At 50.6% G+C, this 19,909-nt stretch overlaps 3 protein-coding genes across 4 annotated transcripts in view; 1 reads left to right on the top strand and 2 right to left on the bottom strand.

Annotated features, from left to right (window-relative positions):
• CDT1 (chromatin licensing and DNA replication factor 1) lies at nucleotides 1–7,363 on the top strand. The gene is made up of 10 exons (XM_066637948.1): nucleotides 1–255; nucleotides 1,964–2,119; nucleotides 2,769–3,022; nucleotides 3,300–3,494; nucleotides 4,379–4,527; nucleotides 4,989–5,074; nucleotides 5,169–5,357; nucleotides 6,000–6,140; nucleotides 6,575–6,776; nucleotides 7,200–7,363. The coding sequence occupies exons 1-10, from the start codon at nucleotides 1–3 to the stop codon at nucleotides 7,361–7,363; spliced, it is 1,791 nt and encodes a 596-aa protein (XP_066494045.1).
• Nucleotides 7,364–9,140: 1,777 nt separating this feature from the next.
• On the bottom strand, nucleotides 9,141–13,834 carry APRT (adenine phosphoribosyltransferase). Its single transcript, XM_066637615.1, has 5 exons — nucleotides 13,708–13,834; nucleotides 12,478–12,581; nucleotides 11,970–12,103; nucleotides 11,621–11,699; nucleotides 9,141–10,015 (listed from the first exon to the last, which is right to left on the bottom strand). Exons 1-5 carry the CDS (start codon nucleotides 13,824–13,826, stop codon nucleotides 9,873–9,875), a joined length of 579 nt encoding a protein of 192 aa, XP_066493712.1. The 5' UTR covers nucleotides 13,827–13,834; the 3' UTR covers nucleotides 9,141–9,872.
• A 2,023-nt stretch (nucleotides 13,835–15,857) lies between these two features.
• Nucleotides 15,858–19,909, bottom strand: part of GALNS (galactosamine (N-acetyl)-6-sulfatase) — a 52,930-nt gene continuing 48,878 nt past the window's right edge. For both annotated transcript variants that reach the window (XM_066637011.1, XM_066637012.1), the window contains exon 14: nucleotides 15,858–17,642. In XM_066637011.1, coding sequence (XP_066493108.1) covers nucleotides 17,556–17,642 — 87 coding nt within the window. In that variant the 3' untranslated portion in view covers nucleotides 15,858–17,555. The remainder of the gene's footprint in view (nucleotides 17,643–19,909) is intronic.

Here is a 19,909-nt window from a genome sequence, read left to right as displayed (position 1 = left end):
ATGGCTCAGCAGCTGCGCCTGACCGACTTCTTCCCGCGCGGCAAGAGCGCCGCCGCTGCCCGGCTCCGGGCCTCCAAGCGCCGCAAGGAGCCCGCGCCGGCCACCCCGCGCGCCGCCGGGCCGGGCTGCCTGCAGGCGCCGCTGGGCAGCAGGAAGAGGCGCCGTTCCCCCCAGCCGGAGGCGCAGGAAGGCCGTGGAGCGGGGGCTAAGCGGGCGGCCAGGAGGAAGCTCCTGATGCCCGAGGAGGAGGCGGCGGTGAGTGGCTTGGGGGTGTCGCCCGGGCTCCACCACCCACCCCCTTTGCGCGGAGCAAAGCACTCCGTTAGCCCAATCCGATGCATGTCTACTCAGAAGTAACTCCCATTATAGTCAATGGGGCTTACTCCCAGGAAAGGGTGGCTAGGATGGCCACCTGAGAGTCCAATCCTGTGCGTGCCTCTTCAGAAGTAAGTCCCATTATAGTCTTGCTTGCTCCCAGGGAAGTGTGGATAGGATTGTAGCCCAAGAAGGCGCAGAGCCTCGTGGATCTGGGGAGAAAGGAAGTGGCTCTGGGCTTGCTTTGCTTTATGGGTCTTTGGAATCCTCTGCCCACCCTGAGCCACCCAGGAACAGGGGCTCAGTGGTGGCGCTTCTTGGACCAGAAGACCAGGCTGCAGTCCTGTGCATGCTTTTCTGTGAGTCAACCTTGTGTTTACTTCTGAGTAGATATGCATAGGCTGCTGATCCTCTCCAACTTTCCAGCACCAATGAAGCTTTGAGGATAGGGAGCAAACGTTCCCTTACCTTGAGGAAACCTCTGTGACTGACCCTCCCAAGACATACCCTGTGGACAAGGGTGTATCATTGTTGGAAAGTGGATGGAGCCCAAAGTGATACAAGCTTGACACTGAATGGTAGAGTGTTGTCTCCAGAGCCTGATCTCAGGATTCTGACCTGGAGAGCACAGCTTGTCTGTCTGATCAGAACCCAGATATCTCTGGGTGCCTGTTGAAAAGCAGAGGCACATTGCTGCTTACCAGGGAGGTTCAAATGGCAGCCAAATCTCAACCCATTTTCTAGTGCTCAGGCAGCTGCAAAGCAGCCCTGAGGCAGAGGAACAAAAGTTCCCTTACCTTGAGGAGGCTTCTGTGACTGCCACCCCCACAGAATGTGATGCACATGCATTGGCACTGCTGCATCCTCTCTCACAGCTGATAAAGCAGGGATATCAAACATAAGGCCTGTTGGCCAGATGTGGCCCCTGCAATTTATCCAGGCCCCATATAACGGTTCTCCCAGCGTGATAATTGGACTCTCTCATATCTTGAAGTTATGAACAAAACTTGCACATTTTCTCTGTGTTATTTGTAGCTAATGAGTTTCTATGTGAAAACAAAGCACTTTTTTCTGCCCATCATCTGCTTAATGATGTCACTTCCTGCCCTCAGCAGGTACCATGAATGCTATTCGACCCACTACATCAGGGGTCTCCTAACCCTGACCCAGGGACCAGATGCAGCCCGTGGCAAGCCTCTGATTCAGTGCAAGCCTCTGGCCCTCTCAACTGAATGTGACCAGAGCTGTGCACCATTAGCGTCTGGAGAGTGCTCTGAGGGCCGGGGAGACCATGTGCCTCAGAATGCCTTCTAAAGGCCTAAAAACATCACTCCCTGGTTTTCCTAAAAATCAGGGCTGTCTGAAGACCTTAGGCTTTCTGGTGTATATATTTAAATTTCATATTTAAAAATTTATTTTTCCAGCCCTCAACCTCATGCCAGATATTTCATGTGGCCCTCTGGCCTAAAAGTTTACAGACCACTGCACTACGTGAAAAGAGTTTGACACCCTTGTAATAGAAGTTGTCCAGCTTTGGCCTTTAGAATGAGTCTATCCAAGATTCTGTAGAAAGCAGCTTGGCTGAACTGCAGCAGGATTAGTGTGAGCACCCAGGTGTCCCAGTTTTGAGGCAGTACTTCTCTTTCAGGGCCCCGGCTCTTCTTCCCCTCTAGCATTCAGATCCCCCAGTCCCTCCAGTCTGGATAAGAAAGGGAAGGATTTGGTGAATGTGACTCTCTCGCCTGGCCTGCAGTCAAAGACTGGCATCCAGCCTGGCACAGTGGGAACAACGCCAGCGAAGAAGGTAAGTGCTGGGATGGAGGATGGGCTGTCTCTGTTACCTGAGCTGCTGTCTTCTGAGGGTCTAGTCAGGTGTTTCGTTGCTTACAAAAACTTGTATTGTTAAAAAGAAGTAAGTAGCATGTGAGGTAGAGCTGGACTAGGCTCCTCTCTTGGTTTTGGGAAATGTGGTTCTGGAAGGCTTTACTGTAGAGGGGGAAAATTGTGTCTGGGCTTCAGCCCTGCTTGTCCCATTAAATGAGGGGCTCACGTTTAAGGGGCTGACCTCACATTGTGAGGAGCTCATGCCAGCCATAGGGACAACTGCATCTTCTGCACCAAATCAGCAGGCTGGAGATTGTACCCTGATGGGGTACTGCACAACGTTGGGGCACAAGGGGAGTGGCAGGGTCGTGGTGACTATGGCTGGCTACCAAGGCTAGCCAAGGCCCTGTTCTTGGAGATGGCTCTGTAGCTTGCAGGGTTGGGTGAGGGTCCAGGTTTCTGTCCCTTTGTCCGGGCTGTGGCTGCCCTTTAGATATGAGGATGCTTCTCCTGGTTTCTTGCAATAGTGAACCGCATGACAAGGACTGAAGTGCTGAAAAGGGTGCATATGAGGCAGGGGTGTCCCTTGCAGAAATGGCTGTGGTCACCTTCTCTGTTTTCCCTCTCAGGGGCCAGCTACAGAAGGTCTTGCAGAGCTGAGAGGCTGTCTAGACAAAGTCAAGGCCCTGGCCTGGAAAATTGGGGTGCCAGCTGGCTCTGCGGAGGCCGACAGTGACATAAAGTGCAGACTGAAAAGGGTCCGGCTGCTGGAATCCAAGATCTGCGAGAGGAAAGCAGCAGCAGAGGAGGAACAGCAGCAGAGGAAAAGTCTCTCTCCTCTCCAGTTGGGCAAAAAGGATTCTGAGCCAACAGCAGATGCCAGGTGAGCATTTGCCGTAAGCGATCGCTGGGCCAACACTCAACAAGCAACATCGTTTGAGGATTGGGTTTTAACTTAATGGAAAAGTCCCTGCTTTGTATGCAGGGAGGACCCAGGCTCAGTCCCTGGCAGAATCTCCAGGGAGGCTTGGGGCAGATCCACCCCAGAGAGCTCCTGCAGTCATTGGAGATGAGAGTGAGCTGGGGGTGGGTGGGCCCAGGGACTGGATTCAGGATCAGGCAATGTCTCACACCTTCTGCCTGCCTTACCATTTCCACAGGGGCCAGACTCCAGCCTACCAGCGGTTTCATGCCCTCGCTCAGGATGCCTCCCCTGGGCTGGTGCTGCCCTACAGATATAAGGTGCTGGCCGAGATGTTCCGCAGCATGGACACCATTGTGGCAATGCTCTTCAACCGCTCAGAGACAGTGACTTTTGCCAAGGTCAAACAAGGTGTCCAGGACATGATGCACAGGTGAGCAGGGCAGGGGGAAGGGTGTTGGGTTGTGGGTGATAGAGTCTCTGTGTGTCCATCTAGCAAATGTCAGGGAGGGGGACATGACCCCTGCAGGAGGGGCTCAATAAGCTGCCTGAATTCAGAGCAGGAGGGACACCCCAAAGGATTTCCATCCAATTTTGGGTGATCCTGATGGCAACATTCCTGCCGCTTCTGGCTTGAAGATAAGCTGCTAGGTTGACTGTCTGCCGTGAAGAATATTGTACCATCAGTACACATGTATGATGTATGTAGTGAGACCAGGTCTCTGCCCCAAGGGGCTTACAAATAAAGGGAATTGGAGAGGAACTGGGCACAACCGGGAGAAATGTGGCTGTGGGCTCAATTTGATCCAACTTTCCAGCACTGATACAGTCGCAATGCAGCCCCAAGATAACAAACCATCTCTGTGACTGCCCCTCCACTGCAGGATGCAGCATTTAACCCACTGGCACAGCTATATCAGCAGTGGAAAATTGGATAGGATTGGGCCCTGTGTCTGTTACGCATACTTCAGGTTAGTTACATTAGAGAACAGGGACCAAGGCTCAGTGCCACAGGCTTTAAGGAGGATTTGGAGGCTCACTGCGCACATGTTCTGGGAGGCATATCCAAGTAGTCAGGGGCAGCATGGGGGAAAGACTGAAGAGGCTGGGTGCTGTTGGCTGGGTGTCTTGAGGTTAATCTTTTGAAATGGAAGCAAAATACTCTGGTTTAGGTGTGGCTCTTGGCCTGCTACGCCTGGTCACCTCAGACTCGGACACTTATTTCTGGGTCTAGCTTTCACTTTTAGCATGGTGCCCACCTGGGGTTTAGCAGTCTCCCTTGGGCCACTAATGTGTTTCCCTTGCCACCTTCTGCAGGCAATTTGAGGAACGGAATGTGGGCCAGATCAAGGCTGTGTATCCAGCCTCTTACATGTTGCGCCAGGAGAAGAACGTGCCCACCTTTGGTAGCAGCAGCCAGAAGCGATTCAACTACCAGCTCACCATTGAGCCAGTGCTGGTGGAAGGTATGTGTCTGGCTGGGAGTTGTGTGCATCGTAGTAGAGGCCCAGTAAATCAGGGCATGGGCAGGTTGGTTCAGTGGTTAGACAGCAGTGTTAGGTGCAGTGTTGACTCTGATGGGAGCTCTGCGCTTAACCTGCTTGTGTCCCCTTATCCTGGGTGCATCATATTTACTGGTTCCTGTTGCCAGGTGGCAGGTTCATCTTTCTGCCGCTAAAGATGGAGTATGAAGTCTCAGAGTGCTGTATTTTAAAATGCCAGATTGCAAAGGAGTATTTGCATCCATCATTTGGCACAGTACGGGCAAGGGCCTGCCCTGCACTATTTCCACTGTGGTTTAGCAGCTAGAGTATAAATTGGGATGCTGCTGTGTCTGGCAGATGACATCAGGCTTGCCCTAGACATGGCAGAGGTCCCCAAGGTGACATGTCCGGGTCTAACAGGACTCCCCCCTCTGGCTTTGCAGGCGAGAAGCTGTCGGCGTCACACCTCATGGAGCGCCGGAAAGTCTTCCACAGGAACTTGGTGAACATTGTCAAAGAGCATCACAAGGTTTGCTTGCTTTCCTCTTCGCCATTTACCCATTGATTACATCTGGGCCTAAGCTGGGTTTGTCCTCCTGCTAACTTCCTGCCCCTCCTTGCAGGCCTTCTTGGCGTCTCTCAACCCTCCGCTGGTGGTTCTGGATCACAAACTGACCAGGTGGCACCCTCGGTTCAACGTTGACGAGGTGCCCTACGTGGTGCCTGCCGAGCTTCCCCAGCCTCCCCAGGTGGACAAGATCTCCACGGCTCAGGAGGTGCTGGAAAAGGCCCGCAGCCTGCTCACACCCAAGGTGGGTTCGGCAGGCATAGAAGGCGCTCTCAGCAGTTGGAGGATGAGGCAGTCTCTGGCATGGCTGCTGCAGGAAGCAGAATACTGGACTGTGCAGACCTGTTGACAGGTCCGGCAAGGTTCTTGCTTCCCCTAGGCGCTGGCTCTATTGTTTGCATGAACAAAAACAAGCATTGATCATGTTTGGATCCAAAAGCCTGGAGCTGCATGACTTGGCTTCCTTCTGTGGAAGGGAAGGAGCCACCTGATACTCTGCAGAGCTTCAGTGCCAGATATTGGCAACAGCTGTTGTTCTTGGGAAGCCAAGTTTTCAGTATTGGGAAAGGAAAATCATTAATAGTTCTCTTTGACTAGGGCTAGTCTGGAAGCTAGCTTACTAAATTGCACTGCAAGGCCCAGCACCTCAGGTCACCTGCCTGTCCCTTACAGAGACGAACTGCTGCCCTTCTCGTGCAGCAGGGAGGAGTGGTGTTAGGACTGTTGCAGTCTTGGTTTCTCTCCAACCTCTAGCCCCAGTCCAGTGCTGATTGGCATGGGGCTAATGGGGTGAGAGGGTTGGGGAAGGGAAGCTGTTGTAAGTGGTGCAAGAAACCCTCTCTACTTGCCATGTGATTAACCCTAGATGTGGCTGTCCTCCCCACAGATGGAGAAAGCATTGGCCAACCTGGCCCTGAGGACAGCTGAGACCAGCCCCTCTGTGAAGGAATCACCCAGGCAGGCACCTCCTGTTGCAGTCAGCACGCCCAGCAGCCTCAAAGGGGTGTCTCAGTCCCTGCTGGAGAGGGTGAGTGTACCAGTCTTGGGGATGCCTGAGAGCTTGAACTTGCCAAGGAGTGGGATAGATCAGGCTTGTGCAGTGAGCCTGGAAGCCTTTCTGGTATCCAGTGGAGATGACACTCTTGAGAGATGGAATTCATTCTACAGGCCCTTATTTATCATTTTGCACCATTGTGGAGCTACCAGGCTGCCTTTGAAGGAAGCTCCATATCTAGTACATCTTGGTGGTCTAATCTGGTTTAGCAAGTCCTCTGCAGAGACACCAGTGTGGAAAGTGTTTCCTGAAAACTGGATGATCCTGAGGACCACCTGTTGGGGGCGGGGGGAGCATCTCTTGCATGCCTTAGCCTGCTTTATTGGGGTGGGTGGGTGCTGGAGACTGGAACCACAGCACAGGGAGGACCTAGGGGGGTTGAGCAGCTGCATTCTGTCTCTCCTCAGGTCAGAGCCAAGGAAGCCCAGAAGTTGCAGGCGGCAATGACCAGAAATCCCCGGCAGGAGCAGCGGCTAGACATGATGGCGCGCTTGCCAGAGATGGCTCGTGTCCTACGCAATGTCTTTGTCGCTGAGAAGAAGCAGGCGCTCACCATGGAGGTTGCCTGCCAGCGGATGATGGCCAGCTATCGCTCGCTCATGACACCTGGTAAGGGGAGGAAGGAGACCTGGTGTCTTGCAGGCAGTGTGTGCTCTCTCTCCCCCTCCGGGTCAGGCCATTGGGTCCTCTTGCCCCATATTGTAGTCCTTTCAGCAGTAGATTTCCAGGGATCTTTTACAGCCTCGCTGAGATTCTTGGTTAGTGAAGATGGGGGATTAAACTTCTCCATGCAGGGTATGTGCAGGTGCTGGAATCTACCTGATGGATGTGCCACTCTCAGTACCTTGCTACCAGTGATGGCATCCTTGCCCTATTTCAGTAGAAAACCCTGCCCTAAGGCAATTTCTGCAGGCTGATTCCTGCTTTTTAGCTCTCCTGTGCTGCCTGTGGGATGAGGAGGAAAGGAGTTGGGTCACATGACCAGGTAGATGTGTTCTGCCAATCAGCTAGGAATCCTTTTTGTCTCTACAGGAGAGATGGAGAAGCACCTCCGCCTCTTCCAGGAGCTTCTACCAGACTGGGTGAATATCCTCCCCATTCGGAAAGACGTGTACATCAAGCTGGACAAGAACGTTGATCTCAACATCATCACAGAGAGGCTGGCAGCAAGGATCAGGGAGGAGGAGAGGCTCTGACACCCCCCCCCTTTTTCTGGTGTGGAAGATGGCTGGGAAGAGGGACTTGCATGTGGTCTTTCCTGGCCAGTGACTGCTCTGGGCAAATCTTACTGAAAGACATTTTACTTTCCCTACCTACAGCAGCAAAGGAAAAGTGCAGCGCAAAGAGGGGAGAAGAGATTGCAACATTCTTGTTTCATGTTTGGAACTTTTAAGCAAGGCTCCTGGGAGCCCCCTTCTGTTTCCTTGGGTACCCTGGAAGCAGCAGTCAAATAAGTCATCAAAGGCTACCAAATGACTCTCCTGTGTGTTTTAAAAAGGATCTCTCATCCTGCTTGGGGGGGGGGGGAGAGAAGCAGTGTTACTCATCCTGTATTTACTTCCTGGATTGAATGGCAGGGGGGGTAAGCATAGCTGACTCTTGCACCACCACCAGTGTCCCAAGTTGGTTTTGTTCCTTCAAGATACAGGTTTGTTTGGTCAACCTTTATGTAGTGGCTGAGGTGGCACTTGCAAGAGGGAGTTGGAATCTGTTTCTTGCAGGGTTTTAAAAAGGATTTTCATTTTTAAAATGTGACTTCGCGTTCAAGCTGTATGTATGTAGCATTAAACATTTATTTTCTGAGCGTGAATACCTCTTTCTTCGTGACCTTGGGCATTTGCTTTGGCATGTGAAAGGCAGGATATAAATTTTTCTAATGTTGGCTGTAGTTCTGGGAAGCTGCCCCTCTGTCTATGGCCTTGGAATAGGTGCACTGAACCACTAGAGAAAAGATTGTTCTAGGGAACAGCTCATTGCCCCATTATATGGCCCCAGGCAGTATATTTCCCTGAAAATCTTTGTATCCAGCTTTTTCCCCCAGGATAGTTATGTACTGTGGGAATGCTAAGGAAAAGTGGCAGCTGGTACTAGAGTGCTACTAGTCAGGGACACAGAAGAAAGGTACAAGGACCAGTGGATGAGTGAGAGGAGTAGGCAGTAGCTGAAATCCATTCCCAGAAGCAGCTATTCCTTGCTGCAAAGAATCTCCCCTCTACCTTCTGCTTTCTTGGCTGTTCCCAATGGTTACTGAGTAAACCGTTTGTACTTCAGAAGCAGCTTGGCTTCTTCACCTATTACTGCCCAGCCTACAGGTGTACACATTTTGTACATGCAATGTTGGGGAGAAATGGCTTAAAGCTATTTATGCAGAAATAAATCATGCCACACACATTGAACGAAAAAGCTCCCTAAGCTTGTTGGCCATGAAACTACCAGCCTTAAGCCAAATTACTGTAGTCAGGCATCTACCTCCAAATGACTAGACTAGAATGACAGGTCTTAGCTCTGAGGTTGTTTTATAATGGGGTGGCCAAACCACACCTCAGGAGCCACATGCAGCTCTTAGAAATATACTGGCTGAGCCCCTTTTTGCATTACAGTTAATATAAAAAGTGACAAATTTTGAAAATCTGCCAGGATATTTCAAAAGTATCCTGTCAGAGATGCAACACCTGGATTTAAAGATAGATTCAGTCTGATGCAGGCCCAGTGTGGGCTGCTCAGCAGCTTGAATAGCTGCTGAGCTTCCACAAGAAAACCCCCCCCATGGGCAGTCATGCCCCTTGAGACACTCTTGCCTGGCAGAGGCCTGTAAGCTCTTAAAAATGCCAACCTGAGACTCTTCCCCCCTCCCCCCAATTAAGGGAAGGATCTTCTACCTCAGGGGTCACCAAACTTCAGTATGAGGGCCACATGGCATATTTTACCAATTTTTGTGGGTTGAAAAAAAAAATCAGTTTTATGAACGAAATGTAAATGTATGAACAAGTTTTACTTGGATCCATTTTGTAATCAGCATGATATGATTCAGAACAAAAGAGAAACATGACAATTACACAGAAACAATGCCATGCTTAAAGTGAGACGTGATATGTAATGAGCAAAAATGTCAAACATTAGCAAATGTTCTGACAAAAGTTGCTGTAGGCTGGTTAAAATCTTGTGTCCTCTGGGCCATAGTTTGGAGACCACTATCCAACCTCAAGGAGAAACAGCTCCCTTTCCTTTTAACATAATTAGCAATACATTCCAAAAAACTTGCTACTGTTCTTACTTAGGTGTGAAGTGCAAGAATCTAGGCTTGAATCCTTGTCAGCTCAAAAGATAAGAGGCTGCAGAGCAGAATGCTAAGCATTGTGCACAACCGGGAAAGGCTTTTTCCAGATGTAGCAGTCCACGTTGACCTGGGGCCAGTCACTATCACTTTAGACTACCTCATGGGGTGGTTGTGAGGACACAAGGAGGGAAGGAACTATGTACACCCCTGAGCTGCTTGGAGGAAGGGTGGTATTAAAAAAATGTGAAAAATAAAAATATAGCTTTTGTTCCTTTAAAAAAAACAGACAAGTACACTTGACAACAAGGGGCTTGTCTCTGTCAATGAAGCAGAGGTGGGAATTGAGCAGAGCAGGGCTGCAGCAAACCAGACGAATCCCAGCTTGAACTAAGAGGCGAGATGCTGCCGGCTTCCCCATGGCCTGGACATCAGTCATATTGCAGCAGTGAGTAGAGCGGGAAGGGCTTCACCACATCTGCCCCTCTGAGGGACTTCAGCTCAATTAGCACCACACAGTCCAGGATGTCTGCCTGCAGCTTGGACATCAACTCACAAGCAGCTCGCATGGTACCTGGACACAGGAGGGAGGGCAGAGAAGTTCAGTGTTATTCAAGTTGATATGGGAAGATATTCCACAGTCTAATGGGCTGTCGGATGATTAGCGGGGGGGGGGGGGAGAGGGAGGCACAAAGGTTTTCATAATGAAAATGTTTTCTTAAGTCCCACTTCGTTCATAGAGACACCCTGGTAAGTATGTACAGGACTGTAGTCCAAAGTAACAGAATGGAGGCAACATTTGCATTGGGCAGTTTCAGACTTTCAATCAACTTTTTGATTACATCTAATATGGAGAAATTCATGTGGCTGTGCTGACATTACTGCCTTCATTTTTTCCCCTTAAAGGGGAACACCTCCTTAAAATTTTGTTTTCTAAATAAATATAAGTCAACCATGTAAAATTGGCTCCTGCTATACTTAGGGCACAGGAACATTTTCTGATTCAGAGCTTCCATAAAAACAATTTTTCTTCCACCCTCTGATGTGTCCCGGAGGGGGGGGGGCAGGATCATTTCTCTGAGGCTCTTGGCTGGAATTGCCACTCTCAAACAGCCATCTGCCTCTGCATGTGTCTTGCTATCTCTGTGTCCAGGCTGTCTCCAGGGCTTCTGGCTAAGCTTCCTGCAGAGGTCAGCACATGTAGCCAAAGCTACAAGGAAAAGGCCAAGTGGTTTCCTTGAGTCAATGGGATTACCCCATGACAAACCGGGTTTCTCAAGCACAAGTGCCTTTCAAACCAGCTACTGGCTTACAGAAGGCACACCTACTTATTCTCCAGGAAGTGCATAAGGCCAGCATTCCTGGGATGAGGCAGAGAAACAGTGCCTGTTTTCCTAGCTAGATATGTCTTGGGAATTATTTTTCTTCTGGTCTGAACAAAAGAGGCCTAAAGTGAAAAGGGCAGATGCCACCCCTATACTGGCACACCACTTTGTATGCATTTTGCTTTTAAGTAGCTACTTGGCTCCCCCCTGCTGGATCCTACTAGTTATTGCATCTGCTTTCATCATGTTCTTCTGCTAGCCTACTGCTTGTACTCTTCTCGCTCCACCCCACCAGCATTTTGTTAAATTCCTTTCTCTTTGGCATTTCTGATAACCCAGTTTTGATTCCTTGCCTGCCTAGTTGATGTTTGTTGGTACTTCAGTGGCTTGTCACATCTGATATGCCTAATCTGTTCCACTTGCAGCCCCCTCCCTCTTCTTGCAGGGGAACTCCCAGGCTCCACCCAGTACTGCCTGTAAGTTTGCACAGTTTTTTCCACAAGCAGTAAGACATTCTGCCCATAGAAAGTGAGGTGTGCATCTGGTTTTTTGCATTTCTAGGTGAGAAGCCCTTAGTAGGGCAGGGAGGTGGACAGCAGGGGGGTGAACATCTAAGATGCTCCCCTCATCACCCTCTCTAGCAAAGGGCACTGCCAGCTTTCACCACTCCACCAGACCCTAAAAGATGCTGTGGGATTTGGTGCAGGTCCTCTGCCAGTGTAGAAACAAGAGCTTTGTACAAGACTACAGTAGGATGCAGGACTGGTCAGAGAATTGCAGCTACCTAAGCAAGTTGCAAGTGCAGCAGTCTTTTTGAAAGGGATAATGTGTGGGACAGGTAGCCTCAGACTCACCTCCTGTAGCAAGCAGGTCATCGACTAAGATCACTTTTTGGCCGGGCTCCACTGCTGTGCTCTGAACTTCGAGCTCTGCCTGTGGCCATAAAAAGGAGGCTGGGTTATTAATGTGTAGTGGCCACAATCCCATGGAGGATATGGCTTGAATTTTCAAACTTTGAAAGCCCTCTATGGCTTTATGGGGGAGGGGGGGGGCTGAATAAGGACTGTCTCCTTCCGCAGGACCTGCTCAAAGGATGTTGTTCATTGACATAGTCCACCCAGAGGGACTTGGGAGTCTAGAGAGAGAGAGAAGGGTAGGTAAATGGAGGCAGGGGAAAGATCAGTGACTGCAAAAAGCAACTACCTTGCCATATTCAAGAGAGTAGGAGATAGATTCTGTGGGACCGGGGAGCTTTCCCTTCTTCCGTATCAGCACGAACCCAACCCCCAGCCTCTGTGCCAAAATGGGTCCAAAAAGGAAGCCACGAGAATCCAGACCTGGGAGAAACAGGACATTTGTGCATTAGACTGTGTACTCACAAGTACAAGAAAACTGTCTCCCCCCAGAAAAACTAAACCACACCCCTAGGAACAGAAGGCCGGTTTGTTAGGAGAAAGTCAGGCTACAGCCCTTCTCTGAGCTGCCACAGAGGAATACACCACCACAGCAGGCCCATGCTACATTCTGGAGCAATGCTCGTAGATTGACTATTTCACCTGTTGCTTTAGAGACCATTCAAGCAAAAAGTTCAGCTTCTCTATGGTGAAACCTAGAGGCTAAAATAAAAGCATTAGAATGTCCCCCAAGCCAACAGCAAGAGCCACAGCTGTTCCTTGAAGAGGTACTACACTCCAGACCAGCCCCAAATCACCTGCAATGTAATTGATCTTTGGGTGGGAGGTCTTGATGTGGGCTTCCAAGAGATCAATTGCAACACTGAATGCCACAGGGTCCTTCAGCAAAGGGCTGACATCTCTAGATGGAAGAGAGAGGAGCCATTAGCAAGTGTCATTCCAGGCCTGAAAGTTGCACCTTGAGGAGGGAGTGGAATTTCACACAAGTTGTGAGGGCTCCAGGGCCAACTCCACCTGCTTCTTGTTGATGCCCTTCTGTTCAGCACAAGAGGGCAAAAAGGACAATAATGTTGGATCAGGGTTGCTGGTGCAGCAAAACAGCCAAATTGGAGTCTTAAATCATGAATTTCTGTTAGACACATTTGCTTGAGTTAAAAGCAATAACTCTGAAAGAAAAAACATCATGCACCCTAATTAGGCCCCTGCATGGCAGAAGCATCACTTTAAACTTGTAAATGTTTTTGATACAACAATTAAATCTGGAATGCAATACACAAGGGTCCCTGCTTGTTTTTGCTGGCATGGGCAGGCAGGGCTGACCACTTCTCTGGGTGCTGAGGCTGCCTGAATATCTGTGCATTAAGGGTGGGGGGAAGAGGAGCAAGCCCAGCTAATAGCCCCCCCAATCGCTTCCACATGCATGCTCAGCTGGGGAATCAAAAGATGGCATTTGTTGGATTTTATAACCACCTATATATATTTATCAAAATATTACACCTGGCAACCTTTTAATATTGAATATATTCAATTCATTGATGCAAACAGACTTCCTCGAGCTCCTTTCTGCAACCCAAAGTCAGCTGCCAGGATGCCCCATTGCAAACCAGAGAAGCCCCCGCTTTCATGCACGCACAGTCCTGTGGCTGGAGCCCCAGTCCCTCCCTTGCAGGCACAAGAAGCCTACAGGTGAGTGGGGGGGGGGGGTAGTGGAGGTGTGGTGGCACTCTCTGCCCATGCCCAGAAGCACTCTCAGTCAGTGGCATCGCTGGTAGAGGGTGAGGGCTGCACCAGGTGACATGCACAAGGGGGGGGGGGTTGACACCACTGCAGGCCAAAATTTTGGTATTTTCGAATAATACCAGCCTGCTCTGTATCACTGGATGCGTAATTACATGCAGCATGCAATGAAACAAACCGCAAGAGAAGCCTGCAGGAGAGTAGAGAGTGGTGGTGGAGCTCTCTGCACATGCCCAGAGGCACTCTCGCCATGCGGTCCAGAACGGCAACCTCCCCGTCGTTCTTCTTACCGAAAAAGCACCCCCGGGGAGGGGAAGTCCGGGAACTCCTGTATCCGCTCGCGCACCAGGGACAGCCGGCGCTCCTGCTCCGCGTACATCGTTCCGGGAACTGGGGCCGCGGCAGGCATGCGCGTGGAGATCAGCCAGGCCGGGCCGGGAGAAGGCATTTCGGCCAGGAAGGGGGGGGACGAAAGGAGCAGAGCCGGGCGGCACCATCGCTCCTGCGAGCTGCAGGGGGAGCGAGGCGAGACAGTCCGGCTGGCTGGCACAAGGCGGCGCTGCGTTTTCAAGGCGCGCTGCTGCGAAGCGCAGCGAGGAGCGCTCTTGGTGCAGAGACTTCCAGGCGGGACTGGGGACCAGTGGCTTAGCTCGAGGATGCAAAGCACCAAGTCCTGCAGGGAGCCTCACCGCACTTCGCAAAGGTCCCCTTTGGAGCTATTCCAGGCCAGTGCCCTCCAGCAGTGGCGTAGCTAGAGGGGGGTGCAATGCACTAAGGCTGCAGTCCTAACCACGCTTTCCTGAGAGTGAGCCCCGTTGAACAAAATAGGACTTATTTCTGAGTAGACCTGATTAGGACTGCGCCTTAAGTCTTGCAGGGAGCAAGGCTGGTGGGGAGAATAGCCTGGAATGGCTCCAGAGGGACCCCTTGCACGCTATGCTGAGGCTTCCTGCAAGACTTGGTGCTCTGCACCCTCTCCAGCTACGCCACCGCGGCATTCTCAATATCTGTGTTTTGTACTAATGTCCGGCTACGCATTTTCCACACCAGTGAAAAGCTTTTTGTTTTCCTTAAAGAAGTGCTGCCTTTTCAAAAGTTTTTTTTGGTCCTGTGCCACACAGGACCACCTGCAGCAGGATTTTTGCTGTGAAGGACATTCAGAAGTCACCAGTCACCCAGGATAGGGACCTCCTAGATGCTGACACAAGCAGTCAGTCAGTGGAGAATTTGGATCACTTGTGGATGATGCTCATCTGTGCAAGAAACAAAGCACTGGATGTTGACACTTCTGAATATAGGCTGGTTCAGATTATCTTGCCATTTCCTACTTTATTCCGAAAGGGGGAGCTCTTGGACTTGCAAATTCTATGTGCTTCATTTACAAGTGACCCCTAGTTTTTAACGCAAATAAAAAAGCAAACACAATTCTGCTTTATTTTTACATCGCTTTTGTTTTGCACTTCCTGCTCCAGCATTTTGCCTTCTGTAATGTCTAGAGGCATTTGAAAACAGTGTTATTCACCTTACTCATAAGTAAGCCCATTGTGCTCACTAAAACTCGGGCTGTAATCCTATCTTACTCACTGGAAACAAACACTTCTAGTAATGGCCAACTAGATGCCACAATTGAAACCCATAAGCTAGCAACAAAGGCATTCTGTGTGGCTTAACTCCATCATTTAGTACTCAGGGGTAGACTGTCTCTAAAATGGAGGCTCCATCCTGACAATCATGCCCCTGCCTTCCCCCCCCCCTTCAGATGGTAATGTTCACCTCACCCAGAATCCTGTTTCCTTAACATGTGACCAGCCATATGCATCCAGGTAGCCTACTAGCCACCATGGCTCTCTAGGAAGTGCTATTCAGAGGTCTTTCAACAGATGCATCCCAGGGGGCAGGAAGCCACTTGATTTTTGAGTGAGAGCAGGGGGAATCTCATGTCCAGCATTTTCATTACCAATTCAGGGGTGGTCCCATTGACTCTTCTGTCAACCCAAATTCCTCATACTCACAGGTCACGGCAGCAACAAGTACGGATTATATGCAAGCCGCTTTCCCTCTTTACTGGCTTGATCTTCACAAGGACCCTCCGAGGTAGGTGCCTCTTGGAATGTGATGGTGATGATCGCGGCTTGACCAAGGCCACACAGTGAACATGGGGCAGAGGCCAGTCTTTTCATGACTGCCCTGGAAGCAAAAGCAGAACAGGATTCTGCTCATCCATCACTCAGCCTAAGCCATAAGCCTTGGCTCTGTATCTGATGATTGAATGCAATTGTAGCAAAGCAACTCCCTAAAGGAGCCCACTCCGGCCCTTCTCAGTGGCTCAGGCCTCAGAATGCTGGCCCTTCAGGATTTGGGTTGAAAATGGACAGCCTGGTCACCTCCCCCTTTTTTGTGCCCTGGAACACTGAAGAAAAAACACACCAGGCAGAGCACATGCAGATCAAACATTATATTGTTTGCCATTTCTTACAATCATACAAGAGAGTTAAAAGTTGCAAAGAGGTCAGAGGTATTTCACAAAAAAGTAAACAGCAAAAGGCATAAAACTGACAATCAGAATGTAATAATCTTCCTTAAAAAGTTCCTTTATAGTGACTTATGGGACCCTCATAAACACTTCTGCCTGGAACTAGTGCCTCGAGAGGGACGGAACCAGCAGGAGCCACCATTTGCTGCACAGCACAAGAAAGACTCCTCCAGTCCAGTTTCCCTTTCCTAGCAGGTGCTTCTAGAAAGTCAACAAGTAGGGCACAAAGACAATGGCCATTTCCCAGTTTGGCTCCCGTCACTCATTTTCAGTTAGATTGCCCCTGAAACTGGAGGGCTTTAGCTTCATTCAGCTGTCAAAGGTAAGGACCGCTGATATAACTTTGTGATATAACCAATGAACCTGAAAGAACAAACTAGATGTGATGAAGGACATACAAGGATTGCCATCTCTCTGAACAGTGGTATTCCTGGGGAGTGTCGGGGGGGGGGGCAAAAGCCCCAGGCACCATGCCTGTGTGCTTAGGGCAGCACTACCGCTCCACCTGCTCTCCAGAGTTGTTCTGCCATGCAGCGTCTGTGGGTGCTCCGAAAGCCTTCTGAGATCTCTGGAGCACCCTTAAACAGTACTTCTGGTTTTGGTTGGAAAACCGGAAGGACTGTTTAACAGCGATCCAGAGCCCTCAGAAGGCTTTCAGTGCACCCAGGAACATCGCACAAGGCTCCTTATGGAGCTGGTTAAGTATCCCTTGGGGGAGGCAGTGTGTTGTGGGGGCGGCATGATGTGGTCCTGTGCCCTGGGGGGCCAGGTCCACAACTGCCTCTGAACATTTTGAGAAGAGTCATTGCAGGGGTTTCCTGATTGGGAGTGGGGTTGTAGCACAGGGGAAGGGAAGGGTTAACCAATGTCTTTTTCCTCAATGAAAATCTCCCTTCCTCCCCAAAGCTTCTAGTTACCTTGGTAAAGAAAACACATGGCATATAGTTTCATCTTCTTATTGTTGGCACAGCACCCAAGGAGAGGACATCTTCGTCCCAAGGCAACTGGCAAACACTCCACTGAAGCAACACTGGACCTCTGGGGGTGTTGCTTAACCCATTTTTGCCCAGCCCACAGGTGTACACATTTGGTCCCTGTTGCATATATGCAACGTTGAGCAGAAATGGTTTAATACTGATACTATCAACACCTCATGTCTACCTGGCACAAAGACACTCTGGTCTGGATGGGTCCCGAGTTGCAGCAGAAACTTTTCTTCTGGGTCCCAGAGGAGCCAATCCAAGATTCTTGCTCTGAGCAGCACATGTGGGAATGCTGCAGACTCTCACTGCCAACGCTACCAAAAGCTGCTTTCTGAAGGAGTGTACGAGTTGCAGAGAACCAAGAAAGTTTTCGATTCTAGTAGCACGTATAATCACCTATCACTGAATCTCTCTCTGTTATTGAGAGGCTGAATTCATGAACCCAAGAGATGATTGCGATAACCCTGAGAGAGGAAGGCCCCTGCAGACAACGGCAGTCTGACTGAGCCTTGACGCACAATGCCTTTTTGGGGGCAAAAACAACAGCAGCAACAGCCACACCTCCAGCTGGCAGGCGGTGGCAGTGTCACAGCAGGTTCAGTGCACAAAGGGGTAGAAGGGCTCAGTGAGGCCAGATGCACTTCTTGGGATCGGAACGGGGAGGCTTCAAGCACTTGCCGAGCTTCTCGCAGCCTGGCGGAGCCCAATTCTGTTGCAAAAGAAAAAAAAATTCAAGTCAGCCTGCAGCAATATTTATAGCACACCATTTATGCACTTGCACAAGAATGAGCACACAGATCTCTGCCCTGAGAGGCTTACCATCTGAACCCAGAGGAGGCAACACAGAAAGGACAGGGGGAAACGCTCATGGTGGGGGGGGGCAGTTATTTCAGTTATTTGCAGGTCAGTCGGGCATGGGAAGCAGAGACCCCTCACTAGTCAAGATGCTCCTGCATTTTCATCATCCTCCAAACAGCCCTGCAAAGTAGGCCCAGAAGGACTGAGACAGGGAGAGTGGTTAGGCTCAGGCTGCCCAAAGAGTTCACAGGGGGCCAGAGTGCAAACCGGAGGCTTCCTTATCTATAGCTCACTTTCTCAGTTGCTCTGCCATGCCAGCCTATGAGCCACCAAGGGAACAGCAGAGCTGTAGCAAAAGGGGAAGGCGATCCAAATCATTGCAGCATTTAGAGCCCACCCCACCCTGCCCCACTTCTAGAAATTGGACCATCCAGTGCAGCTGAGCCTTTCAAGGAACTGGCAGGAAGACCCATGGGCCAGAGTCCCACTCTGCGAACAAGGCCCCCTTGCTTTCTGGGCAACAGGGTCGGGCAGCAGCATTCCCTGCCTTCCCCCCTCCCCGCCAGCCACTACTTGGGGATTGTCTCAATTCCTCCTCCTCCTGGTATCGTGATAAGTGAGCAAACCTTTGTACAGCTGACAGGCAGCAAGAAATGGCCCTTGACTTTGAAAGACTGCATAATTATTTTGCACAGGCATATTTACAGAGATTACCCAAAGAGCTCAGGAAAAGACGGCGGTCTCGGAAGGCCAAGGGTGAGGCAGATAAGAACATTTGTGTTTTAATGAGCAGTTTGATGGATTAGCCTGCCAATTGATGGATTAAAAGGCATTTACATGACGAAACAGGGGAACTGAGCCTCCGCAGTGTGCTGGAATTATCTCGGCCTCACTGGGGTTCAGTAGAGGAGAGCCAATGTCAGGGAGGAGAAAGATGGCCCTCCCTGGCATGGCAGGAACAAGCCAGCCCAGACCTCAGAAGCGGCGGCTGGTCAGACCTGCAAGATGACAAAGTCCACCCATCCAAGGCAAGAGTCTTAGGTCACTCGCCTCAGGTCCGTAGCTGGGACAGCTATGATGCTGGTAAAGGAACTGGGGAAGGAAGGGGCCCCAGGCAGCTCCCACTGTCAGTGGCCAACCAATGGGCATGTGGATAAAGTCCCCAAAGTGCCCTTCCCCCAACTGCATCCCCCTCTGCCTTGCCCCCAGTGAGATGCTTTGCTCCTGTTCTCAGCAGCACATCTTTTGCATGTGGACCCCTCGGCCAGGGTAACCTCCCTTTCCTTAAGGGTCTGCTCCTGCTGGCTGCACTGGACGAAGTGACAAAAGTGTCTCTGGAGAAGCCAGGTAGAACTGGCCACCCTTGTTGATGAGTTTGAATAAGTCCTGTCCACCCCATGCAGAAAGTGATGTTTGACAGTTGTGTTGGACAAAGTGCTTCACATTTACAGTCTTGCTGCTGCCTTACAACAGCTCTGTAGGATAGGCAAGTATTGCTGTCCCCAAATGGCAGCTGGGGAAGAATGAGGCTGAGAGGGAGTGGCTCGCCCAAGGTCACCAGGGGAGATCACAGCAGAGGAGACACTGAGACCAGGGAATCCTGATTAAGCTCTCAGCCGCAATCCTACACCTGCCCTCAGGTGCCCCCAAATTATCTCCCGTCAGTCAGCCACTTAGGCCAGCAACTATTATGGGTCTGATCAGGACAAGAGGACCAGTTACACAGACAAGGAGTAGCTCTCCAAGGATGCAGGCAAGGAAGTCCTTCCCATCACTGCTCCTTGAAGTCTTAAACAGGAGAAGCTGCTTGGGCCTTTCTGCACACGAAGTAGATGCTCTGCCACTGAAATATGAACTTTTCCCCAGTCAAGTTACCTTTGGACTGCCCCTTTCCTCCACCCTCCTAGGGCCCGTCCAGTCATGAGGCTCATTGAAGTGGCCAATTTGGGGGGGACGGACACAGTGGCCCAAGGATGGCAGAGGACCTCCCTGCTCCTGTTGTCATTGCTCATTGGCTGGGCTCTCCAGCTCCCTCCTCTAACACAGACAGCAAACCCTCTTGGGGCAAGGATGTGTCGCCTCCACACTCTGCGCAGCGCCAAGCTCACTCTCAACACTACATCAGTCTCCTTGAAAGAGTGCCCCCCTCCCTGTGCTTCTTTCCTTTTGCTCTCTCCC

Source organism: Tiliqua scincoides, chromosome 9, assembly GCF_035046505.1.
Source record: "Tiliqua scincoides isolate rTilSci1 chromosome 9, rTilSci1.hap2, whole genome shotgun sequence".
Taxonomy (NCBI): domain Eukaryota; kingdom Metazoa; phylum Chordata; class Lepidosauria; order Squamata; family Scincidae; genus Tiliqua; species Tiliqua scincoides.
Note: the sequence above shows the minus strand (reverse complement) of the source record. Positions and strands in the feature narration are given on the sequence as shown.